Source organism: Thermobia domestica, chromosome 1 (genome assembly GCF_964235325.1).
Source record: "Thermobia domestica chromosome 1, izTheDome1.hap1.1, whole genome shotgun sequence".
NCBI classification, from domain to species: Eukaryota; Metazoa; Arthropoda; class Insecta; order Zygentoma; family Lepismatidae; genus Thermobia; species Thermobia domestica.
Window position 1 is genome coordinate 141,814,822 of NC_137454.1, and position 12,664 is coordinate 141,827,485.

The window sequence follows — 12,664 nt, forward strand, 5'->3', positions numbered from 1 at the left end:
CCGCGCCAGGTCTTGTGGTTTGGTGCTGGTTTCACCGTCCTTTTCTCACCTTTGGAAGACATTAACAACGGGGGCTCGCGAACACCCGAAAAATCGCGCTGTTTGCGAGATGCTTGTTCTAAGTCGTTTAGTCATCAGTCATCATAATCTGGTCTCTGTCAAATCTGATATATCGCCGGCCTTCCCTATTCTACGTACAATATTCACACTATGATCCCTCTGTCACCGACTGGCGAGCGCTTCTGCTATGACCCGTGCCCCTTCATCAGTTCAATGACATTGTTGAGAAAGTAATGGGTGGCATAATATCTTGGTTGGTCACTATATATACACACAGTGGAACCACCCTTAATGGACACATCCACAATACGGTCAAACTTTCTTGTCCCTGGGTAAATATATGTATTATTATGGTAGAGAACTCTCTCTTTTATAGATGCAGACAGTCTTCTTTTAGTAATTTCTTTATAACGGCCAGAAACCATTCTCATTCTACATTTCAGCTCATACGTATTTAGTACAGAAAATATTTTCTGTAATTCGAAAATAAATCTTCAATCTATTTCTTTAACCAATCCATCAGTTACAATTCAATTTCTCTAAGACATTAGTGTACACAGGATTATACAGCGGAAAGCTATATTACATTTCCCCAGAAAATTCAAAAACAGCCATGATTGGTTAGTTTTGTTTAAAGCGTAAGTTTCAAACAATAATGTTCATGTTCTTAATGAGTTACTTTTACTTCTAATACAGCCCGTACGTGCATAAAGGACTTTCATAGATATATGACTTAAGAAAATTGTCACATACGAGTTTTGCAGTAGAGATTTTATAAACACTACCAGGCGGTACTCCTGATTCTTTACAGAAGGCGATTTCCTTCTCATTCCTCCCGCAATTTGAAAACTGAGTACACTATTTTGATACCAGCTTACGTTTACAATTGTGTTTATTAGTGTATACAGCAGGAGCTGTGAGTAATTTAAATTTGTGTAACATCCTCTTAACGAACGCCTCTCATTTACGAACGAATATTTATGCCCATTGATGTCCGCTATTTAGAGGTTTCATAAACGAGGTATATCAAAAGTCTGGAGCCACAGGCGACTTCGTTATGAGGAAAAATATGAAAAAAAAAGTGGAAAGAGTGTAGTTGTGGTTTTCACTTAAAATGGAGGAACATTTCCAATCGCACCAGCCGTTTGGGTTCCACATTGGCATTGCGCCCTATCTTAAATGAAAAAGCAACGTTTTCACTTTAGCAGAATTATATCCACAATACAGAACTGTTGGTGAATGAATTCGAAGTGGTCTGGGTTCCTTCACAACATTGTGTGCGTTCCCCGTGTCACTTGTGTGTGGCTTGGCGTTCCATTCGACCAACCGCTGAACTGAGAACGTTAAATTTTCATTTAACTTTGGGAACATTACCAGTGTGGAGCTCAAATGCCTGGTCCAATTGAAAAAATCCACCATTTTAGATTAAAAATCAATTGTTTCCAACAAATTTCCTCTCCGTTTTTTTTTCCTTTGTCTTTTTACTTATAACGAAGTTGGCCTATGGTCCCCGACTTTTGGTACACCCGGTATATATGAATTTACACAGATGTCTTAAGATTTAGTACAGGGATTCCAAAAGAGGAAAAATATCGATAAGTATTAAATATTGCATACCAAGATACTGACTTAAGAATAAATTTACATTATAATTTATCAACAATTCTGCACAATATAAGCAGGAGAATTTTTCCCAGAAACAGGTCTGACAGATCTTAGTATAAGCACAATGCGCACCAGATGTTCCTCACTTCTCGCAATCTGTCATGTTCGATCTTGAATAGAAAGATACCTGCTGCATAACGGCTCTTCCATTCCTTCCTGGCAGGGTCACATGAAGCAGGAACAGGTAACTTGTTTGGTTTGGGATACCGGTCTCCCAGCACAGGTGCAGGCAGCGCTAGTGGAACAAAACAGTGTACAAGTGCTAAATACCAACGTGATGTATGAAGCCACAATGGCATTTGATCCAGAGGCTGTCACTAAAAGCCCACTTCCTTCAACCTGCGCTCTCTTTCAATTGGAATTTCACACCTACGGATGAAGCATATTGTTTCACAAAGAAGTCTCAGAATTACCTTGTACAAATGTATTCCGTAAGGTCTATGCTCCATATATTTTGAAAAGTTACAGTGAATAACTTAAAGACAATATAAAAATATCGAAAATTTAGAACGTAAGCGAGATAGTAAGTACGAAATGTTCCTATCAAACTAATAAATGTCTCCAGGGCTTTGGTTTAATGTCTGCATCTTATTACTTTGTTATGAACAGACACTGAAAGTTGTCTGCAATATGAAAAATCTTGGAAAGAACTACTTACGGGGGTGTCCCACACGTGTGCTGTCGGGCGAGACATAATTTTTCATTAAAAATGCACAATTAAACTTGAGAATTGTAAATTTGAGAGTTGTGCCGAACTCCTTGGGAGGATAGGTACACTCATGTCCAAAATGATTGTCTTCTTGTAAGAAAATAATTTGATAATGATTTTGCAGGGTACTTTTAGCACTGATGCTGTGTGTATAATCGAGAAATGTATATTTGTGGTAAATTTCATAGGAAAGAATTATAAATACGAAAATTAGAATGAGTAAAACAAAATGTTGCTAAATGGACAAGAAAGTTTTATTGTTCTTATTTACCGCTCTTTTGACACGAAATTTGCCACATACATGTCTTTGCCGATTATACACATACTAACATTATAAGAAATACCGGGCGAATTCGTTATCAAGTTATATTCCTACAACAACATATTTATAGACACGTGACAATAATTTTGGACGTGAGTGTACCTCTACAACTAGTAGCTCATAAATGGCATTTCGTAAGTACTGAATCGACCACTTTCCAAAATTACTGAATGGACCCCGCAGTAGTTATAAACGAAAAAAATTAGATGAGTATCTCACCACTACTGCTATATATGATATTAAAGAAATGGGCCGCGGGGGCTCAGTGGTAGAGCGTTCACCTCTGGTGCTTGGGGTCCCTGGTTCGATCCCAACTCGCGCCAAGTGAACTGTGTTGAACAAACACCGTGTGCGTGGATTTTCTCGGGATTCTCCCGTTTCCTCCCACTTTCTTCATTTCAACATTTCATTTATTTCTCACCATCATAGTCTCCTTTAGCCTAGCCGGCATAACCGTGGGAAGTAAAACTGAAATATTTCATTTAAAAGAGATCTTTTTGTTTTTCCCCCCTGAGTACGATATTGCATGGAACTGTCATATAACTAGGGTTGCCAACTGGCCGTTTTTTCACTAGCATCGCCGGAAATATTGCTATTATTTTTATTAAAACCGGTGACGGTTACAAACTTCTTACCAAATCTCTTTATGACCATTTTTTTTTTTCAAATATGTATCTAGTTCGAAGTATAGATTTAGAAAGTAATTTTCATTTTGTAAATTCAAAACTGTCACCTTTCATTATCTATCAACGATTAATATATTTTGTTCATCTGTTTAGATGATTTTACAGAGATGACAGGGACTGTATCAGGAAAGATTTTAAATTTACATATAAGGAATTTTTTACATTTACTGAGTGAGAAGTACTTCTTAAAGCAATTTCCTATAGTTGAAGTATAAGTTTAAGGAATAAATTTCATTTCCCAAATCCAAAAGTGTCGCGTAAAGATTAATATACTTTTGTTCATCTGCTTCGATACTTTCATAACAAATGGCAGTTAATGGTAAATACAATAAAATGATCAATTGCCGATTTCAGTTTCTCATTTATAGTGCAACGTATCTATTAAGCTTATTAGTGAATGTACTAAGAATATGCAGAATACAGGTGCTAATGCACTTTTGTTCACGACAGTACATTTCTTTCCCATGGATAGGTCCGAACAAAAATACTTCACACTTAGACCTATATCATAGGGAATTTTGAGGGGGTGCCGTTTTTTTTTTTGAGTTGGCAACCCTACATATAACTGTGGAGAGCAATACATTATTATTCAAAGACGACATAAAATGATTAACGTTGTTGCACAGATAGAAATATTCACATCGAAATATCGTCTATCGAGCAAGAGTTTTTGCCTCTGACGCTACTCAAACTTTTCACTTCACTCATTCAACTCATTCAAAAATAATCTTCAATCTTTCACGGATTATTCTTATAAGCCAATATAATGTCTTGTGCTCTTATCTCTGCTAAATCCAAACTGTTCCCCACTTTGACACAGCTTTTTACTTCTTATTGAAATAGTAAATTTTGCAGCACGCGGTGTGATATAATAGTCCTAATATTTTTCTGGGTTCGATTTCTTAGCCAATGGTATCACTATTTTTTTTTTTTTTTTTTTACCACTCTCCCGTTTTATATATTTCATTACACAGTAGGAATAATTCTTTTTTTTCTTTTCCTTCCCATGTCCAATGAACTAAAATTTGTCTATTCCCTTTCGTTTTCTTCTCATTCCTAATTTCGGATGTTGCTTTCTCAAACTCTTCCGAATTATTGTAAATCCTTTATCATCCTCGTTTCCTGCATTCTTCTCATCAACATTTAAACTTTACAGTCTATTCCTAACCTTATACACGTCTTCAATATATTCTTTCCATCATCTTAATCTTAAACTATTAAGTTGCTATCTTTTCATTCTTTTTTCTACTGCCATTGCAATGCTATTTATTTTCTTCCGTCTCCCTGAAGATTTTATATGGACACCTTTTCTTTCTAATTCTTTACGGTCTCACCTTTACGTTCGTAGCATTCTTCTCTTGCTCTGCATATTTCCTTTCGCAATTTATTACCGTTTCTAATTCTCCGCAACATCTCTTCTATAACTCATTTTCGGTTCGCGATACCCTACTATCTCCTTCGCAGCATGATGCATGCCAATTTTAATATTCTCTTATCACACAACGTTCATGCACAACCTGGATCTACCACCACCCATTTATACTTTCAAATGAAATGAAATATTTCCATTTTACGTCCCATGCTTAGGCTGTGTACGCTAAAGGAGACGGTGATGATGAGAAATGAATGAACCCTGAGAAAACCCACATACACACAAAGTGTTTATTTATAATTTCAGTCATTGAAGGAATGTATTTCTTACTCGCTCAGATTTCAAACTGAGAAGTATCAGTATCCGACTTCTTGTTCCCTACTTTTTCGCTCGCTATATTTTAAGTTGAATTTTCACTTCGGCAGGCACAAGGCTATGATCACAATGAAAATTTGTACCCAACAATAATCTTCGCATCGTTTAGAGTTCTTTATTCTTCTTCTGGATATTTCATTTAGGACAGTCCAGTACGTTCGTTCCTTGTTAGTGAACTACCGCCAATACGAATCTAAATTTCACTGTATGATGCACTTTTCTACATCCGACATATAGAAGTGTATATTCTTAAAAAAACATGCGATTTTTTTTAACATGAAATTTTTATTTACCGATGAAAACAAAGGACACATTTTACAAAATGCTCCAACAGAAAGAAACATTATCTCCTCCATTTGGAAAGAAGATCGTAATAAAATAAGTTCCAAAATTTAACGAAAACTAAATAAGATCCAATGACGAATGTAAGAGGAGAGGAGTTTAACACACACAAAAATCACGCATGTCTTGAAGGGATAGGAGATTGAGTACTTGCTCCTTGATTAAATTCTATGTACGCCACTGCAAAAATTAATTAATTAAATATGTCATATGTTAGATATGTTGGATGTGTTTTGGTTAATGTAACATATTATACAAAATAGACTGTTATAAATAAAAATAATAAAAGTTAAAATAGGATCTTCCTACTCTTCGCAAGGTCTTATTGGCTATTCATGTAGGGCTATAGGTTTACATGCAAAAATGCTTTCCTTGTGTCGAGCAAAAAATAAATCCACACATTCAAGTTATCCATGCTTGGCTGCAAAGATGATGTTCCAATTATAGAACCGGTCAGATTAATTATAGCACATAGCTACATGGTTCCAGACATACGTGGCCATATAAAACTGCACCAGGAAGTAAACTTGAATCGTTTTACAACCGTGGGCGGTTCTGTAACCCATCTCTCCTGGAGACGAAAGAGTGTGATAAAGGACGAACAATAACGTAAAGATTCATCTTGCATGATGGTCTATGCACCCACCAAATGCACCACGACTCACGTTAATTACAGGTTATATCCTTCATAACCTTGGTGCTGTATAAAGATGCAAACGCAAAAACTCAAAAGGTTAATGTGACTCTATGGAATACTCTATAATTATCAGAAAGGTGGTTCCATATTATTTATAATTGCATAGCTATTATGTGTACGATTGCTTCCATCTCTTGATTTTAGAGAATGATAGAAGTGTCACGAGAACAATGAAATGACAGACACTATTTATTTGAAACAAGAAAAGATCATCCATGACTACCAATGGACTAACACACATTAGTAGTCATGTAACCTGTCGTAAATAATGTATATCAGTAGCTTTATTAGTACGGTATCTTGGTAACTGATATCCCCAAAGTAAATAGATTATTAAAAATAAAAATAAGACACAGAACCAAACAATCATCCTAGGTTAGCACACGAATCATTCGGAAATTCGTTAAGTAGCCTAGGGAAAGCAGGCCAAAGAGATCTGCTTTAAGGTCCATTTAGTCTTACTTTTGTTCTTTCTTTAAAACAAATTATATCACTTATACAATTACTGTAGAAAATTTACGGGTGGTATCAAGAAATGAAAATCCAATGCACAAAAATTAATTGAGAAAGTTCAATAACCGCAAATCCTGCAGTACTCACGCAACAATTTTTATAGAAGTAGTTGGTGAGTATTTCAATTTATATGCCCGTAGCCGAATTCCCTCTATAAAAATTGCTGCGTGAGTATCGCAGGATTCTGAATCATTTATTTTTGGATAGCGCACATACTAGTTTCTAAGTGAAGTCGTGACTTGATTACGATAGGCCCCATACTATTGGAGCTGTGGACTTCTAAATTTATTATTATTATTATTATTTATGTTTTCGGCAGCCTATTACTCGGAAAATATCGACTTCAGCACCCAGGTTGGTCTATACTTTTTGTCTTATCTTAGTATCAGGAATCACCTCCGAAACGTTGCCGGTGTTGCTTTGAAACACCCTGTATAGATAAGGGTATACACACGACTGATACGTATTAAAAAGGTTAATGAATGTTACATAAATGTAAAGTGATATATAATCTCTTAGCAAGTACATTTTTAGATTTTTATATTTTGAACTTTTGATTTTCACGCTTTATTTTTATTAATATCTTGCCTCTCTTTATTTATAATAAATGAGCATTAGAGGTCCAAAACGATTTACGAATATCATGTCTCTAACAACATTGATATACACTTATAAAGAGTGCAAAATAGGTTAAAATAAGATTTACTGTCAAAATATATATATATATATATATATATATATATATATATATATATATATATATATATATATATATCAAAATATCTATACACAAAAATAGTAACTCATTCTATGGCTTTAGGAACCCGAAGGTACACTGTCGCGAAAACAAATACATTTATGGGATTTTAGGAAGTGCCATCCACTCTGGAGTATCATAAGCAACTTCCCACAATTATGGTTTATATTATCCTTTTACCTTATTTTTGATGTACCCAAAGATCTTTTTCCTTCGATTTCAAGTGCCCCATACATCTTAAACTTTATTACCCATGTAATATGGGAAATCCAATAGCTAATTGTGAACTTCACTATTGCATAGCTTTCAACGTTCATCTGTTCCTTCGCCTCCTTTCGCGATCAAAAATACAATCTAAAGCCTTCTGTTCTACTCAGCCAGAGATTAACTTTTACATCCATACAACACTACGGACAGAATTATGTTTTTTTAATTTTATTTATTTTTTTTTACTTTTAATTTCTCCAATGCCATTGGTGATGAGCGACGACACAAAGTTTTTGTACAGAATAATAATATACATTTACCATGTGTGTGTGCTTTCTAGGGGTTCTAACGTCCTTTTTCATTCCATCATTATTATCTATCGTATCATCATCTCTCTTACTCTCGGTACATAACGTGGGACGTTAAACTACAAAGAAGAATAATTATCCATAACAATTAGCCTCTTGTAACATGATCTTTTCAGTTAATAATTTCCTTAATTCCATCAAGGTAAATGGCGTTCCCATCTTTAGCACAAGCAGTGATGATTTTAGTTTCCCCCAGTAGAGACTTTCAACACACAGGGGTGAAAATAACACTGCGAACGTCCGAAGATACTAGTAACCTACTCTTGACACGATGGGAGTTATGCTGCGAGGGGAAGAGGGAATGTCATAGCTTTGGGAGGTTAATACCCAGCGAAATTTTACTGTTTCGGAATTCCACTGCTGTAGATTCGCCTTTCATATAACTCCAATGATGAAAAAAAAAAAAAAAAAAAAAAAAAAAAAAAAAAAAAAAAAAAAAGAATGAACTAACCAAAGTAAAATCAATATAATCAATTGGATTACTGTCTCTTTAATCCATATTACATGTTCATTCGGATGTAATGAAAGTCTCTGAAGAAAAAAAAAAATAATGCTGTGACAATTTTTGGCTGTGCACTGCATACTGCATGTTCTTTGCCTTTATCCGACCATATTAAGAATACACGTCTTGATATGGTCGTATAAACAAATCACTTTTTTTTGGGGGGGGGGTAAATAGAATAAGATAAGATTACAAGTAAATGAACTTTTCTTTCTTTCTAGACCCAAGGACGCCGATCCTGGGGGGGGACCCCCTCAAGCTCATGTAGGCCCCCTTATTGCATTTAAGAATATACAATATTCGGCATAATTTGAATGCAATTTGTCTTAAAATCCTCATATATACCTCCTGCATCTTCCCCCCCCGAAAAAAAAAATTACAGAGAAATCGGCGCTCTTGTCTAGACCATGGTTTCTTATTACACATGAAATACCTACAGCCCTTGGTTTCGGAAGGAAGAGTGTAAGGAACATGATTTCAACAATAACATAACTAAATGAGTCCACTTTATCGATGGGGGGGGGGGGGAGACAAAATTAATTAAGAACACTGTCGGGGCAGGCCACACTTCGAGATTTTAAATAGCATGAATTGTTTTTAGCCTCAGAAGATGATGGGCTCAGTTGTTATACATACTGGGTACGGTATATCACAATATCTACCTGAATTTAACGTTTTACTCTTAATCTGCCTTAATTAAAAAGAAAAGAAATATACAAATGATCAAAATCATCTCTTATTTTAAATAGTATTTATATTTTCAGATCCCAAACTTTTAGATTTTTTTCTGTGCTCTAACTTGCTGCGATTTATTCCGTCGTCTACAGCATAAAATTAGACATAATTTTAATCTTATGGAGACAAAACTAACTACAAACTATTACTAACGAAGCATATTCATAAAATTTATACTTAAAAATGTTCCTTGGATTTTTTTTTTTTTTTTTTTTTTTTTGCGGGGAGCACTGTGGCTCAGTGGTAGAGCGCATATCTCTGGTACATGGGGTCTGGTTCGATCTCTAACCAAGGGGGTTAGAAGTAGTTTTTGGAGGACAACACCGTGTTCGTGGATTTTCTCGAGGTACTTCCCTTCCACATTCTCATTCCACGAATTCTTCTATCATCATTCACCTGCTTTCATTATCGTCTCCCTTAACCTAAAGGGCATAATCGTGGGTCGTTAAACTCAGTTAAAAAAAAAAAAAAACTTTATTACACCACTCCCTTGAATACATGGCTGGCAATAATGGTTCGGAAAGTGTATTCTGAAATAAATAGAAAAGCTTGACAGTTCGGAGCTCCTTCCATAGTGATAAATTCTTGGGTAAAAACCCAGAAATAAGGCCGATTCTTAAACTAACAACGCAGCTCAAAAATAACAGTCTCTAATATCTCAAAGGACATGTGATCTTCTCTGCATTGATTAAAATTCGAAATCATAAGATCTCGAATTACAATTGAAAAAGCAATTATTTGGTAGGCTATACGTGCCACAAGACTAGGTTTCAAGTATTTTTTTTTAAATATATTAAACTATGATCTTGTTTAACTGAAACTGAAAAAATTACAGGTGAAAATTTATTTAGAAATGTTTTAAATAGGCAGCTCTATATGTTTCTAAATTTATTATACGTATAATACAAATTATGCCTACTCAATATTTGATTTCTCTATTACATATTATTCCCACGAAGTAAAAGTAAGATTTTTTGGCCACAATTTAGTACATTACTTACAGCATGAAAAACAGGTTTAAAAAAATATTATCAAAGCAAATAGAACAAATTTGTATAAGAGTTTTAAACATTTTAATTTAATTAATAGATTAATATTAAACAAGAGATAACTCTTGCGCTTTAGGACTTAAAAAAAAGTAAACTAATGTATGCGAATAATTTCCAAAATCAATAAGAAAATTCCTTCGAATTGCTAGGCGCATACATAAGTCCGAATTTTATTTCGCGTTCAGATACTAAAAATGGATTTATCGAAAATAAATATTCACGAATGGGTAAAGGAATTATTATTAAACCAAAATCATAATCGAACACTTTTGAACAATTCTCTCATACAAATAAGCTTATCTATATATTTTATATCTATATAGCCTATATGTAGTTTTTCTTCTCATTTACCTATTCTCAATTATTCAATATTACCATATATTTAAAATTAAAAGAGCGCTCTCTGTAATATTTAATTTCGGCCCCTTTAAATGCTACTATTCGCGTATTCCGCCTTCAATGCGCTTTAAGTTACTTGAAATCTAATTACTGTAATGAATCAGCTGAGCGAATTACATTATTTTTATCTTCAAGAGTCCGCAATTCGAATATGTTTACTTCGTAGGAAACCACTCTCTCTTTAAACAAGGAAGCAAACTAGGGAAGAACTAGCTCTTTAACTAAGCTGTCATTTAAAGGCTGGGGTCGTTTACTTCACAACAAAAATTAAAACCGCTTTATCTTATCTAAAAACAACGTAAATTAAATGTCTAATTAGTCTGTTGTTTATATTACGTATAGTACATTCTACCTGTAAATCTGGATGTGTGTTGTCCTTGTGACTTGCAGCACGTATCACTCCCGCCCGCCATCCCCATTCGCTGATTTTCGATAATTTTAACTTTGTATAACCACTCACTGACAGAAATCGTTTACCAACAATTTCTTCGCGATATTTGTATGCCATGATACACACTAGTTACACATTTTCAATTCAAAAACACCCACAAATGTCAAACTTTTCCATAAACGACTAACACCACAACACCATTCTAATCCCGCGCAATGATACTTCGAAAGCACTGAAGTGATGTGTTACGCGACTGTATCCGGTTCACGACAAATTCTTCCGCAGCTTAGGCAGAAAACTTTGGTAGAAAGTAGTGCAGATCACATGATCAAAACATTCTTACGTCACATTTCAAAATGGCTGTTGGTTAAGCTGCTGAGGAGAGTTTGTGTTCAGTGTCTTTGTAATGTGTTTGCTGTGAGCATCGTGCGTTAGTGTTTTCGATAGACTATGATATCCTCAATCGTTTCTCGACTTGTGATGTAAGTATATTTCTTCCTGTACTGTATTCATTATAACAATAAATAATAAGTAAATGTAGCTGTTAAATAAAACCTTTGAGAAGGGTTCCCATAGGCCTTATATACGTTAACGTTAAAAACTGTCACATGTCTTTTGTTTTTTTTCCGTAACGAATTTAAACTTATGATTAGTGCTGTTTAAGAAAGTATTGTAATTTAAAAAGCCGTGTTCTATTCTTGTTCCTTTTCACGTCGGTTTAATACAGGGGCTGAAATGTGAGCGAATAATAAAATTAGAAAAATCAATTTAGTGTCGTATCTCTTGAAGTATGGGGTTCAAAAGTGACCAGTTTGTAAGTTCTCGGTTGACATCCCTTTAGGTGAATTACATTAAGCTATTGCATTCTATTATGTAGAAGGACATTTTTTATTTTTTTTTTATCGTGATGTACGTGAAGTTTTTGTGGTAATAGTTAAGAACAGCTACTTCTTATCTCCCGTGCACGAGGATACATCTTACTGTTGCACTACCTAAACACCCTAAGTACAAGGGCAAGAACTCAGTCTATTACCTACTTTTTAACATCCTAGATAGTCAATGAATAATTCCTGAAAGTATGGCGTTTCTCGTCCTTCCCTAAATGGGAAGAACGGCTCCTTAACTATAACCGTTTTTGTTTCCAAAACAAAATCTAATCAAGCAATATATTCACATTTCCCCGAAATTTACATGTGAAATTTTTAAGGGTAAGAAACTGCCGGTGACCCTACATCATTTTCAGTAATTCTAGAAAGGATGTATATTGAAGTAGTAGTAGTAGTGTGTTCATGCTTTATGTTTTCAAAAGAGTTCTATGGAGCAGTAAAATTTTTAGTGTTAGAAAAGTTTCTTTACTATAGTTCTATCGTTGACCTGTGCCTGTCGGAAATCAGTATGATGGTACAAACATAAAATTTATCTGCTAAATAGCGTACAGCATTTTGATTATTGATTATCTGAGTGCCAACAAGTAGGAGTAATATTTGCATTGTTTGCGTAACTTAATCGATTAAG

The 12,664-nt window shown here is 34.7% G+C and overlaps 2 protein-coding genes across 3 annotated transcripts in view; one reads left to right on the forward strand and one right to left on the reverse strand.

Annotated features, from left to right (window-relative positions):
* The window catches only part of Kdm3 (Lysine demethylase 3), a 674,618-nt gene extending 663,248 nt beyond the window's left edge, over nucleotides 1–11,370 (reverse strand). For both annotated transcript variants that reach the window (XM_081763856.1, XM_081763854.1), the window contains exon 1: nucleotides 11,111–11,370. In XM_081763856.1, the coding sequence (XP_081619982.1) occupies nucleotides 11,111–11,266 (156 nt within the window). In that variant the 5' untranslated portion in view covers nucleotides 11,267–11,370. The remainder of the gene's footprint in view (nucleotides 1–11,110) is intronic.
* An 88-nt stretch (nucleotides 11,371–11,458) lies between these two features.
* The window catches only part of ReepA (Receptor expression enhancing protein A), a 215,961-nt gene continuing 214,755 nt past the window's right edge, over nucleotides 11,459–12,664 (forward strand). Inside the window, exon 1 of the mRNA XM_081763874.1 lies at nucleotides 11,459–11,631. Within this exon, the coding sequence (XP_081620000.1) occupies nucleotides 11,600–11,631 (32 nt within the window). The 5' untranslated portion in view covers nucleotides 11,459–11,599. The remainder of the gene's footprint in view (nucleotides 11,632–12,664) is intronic.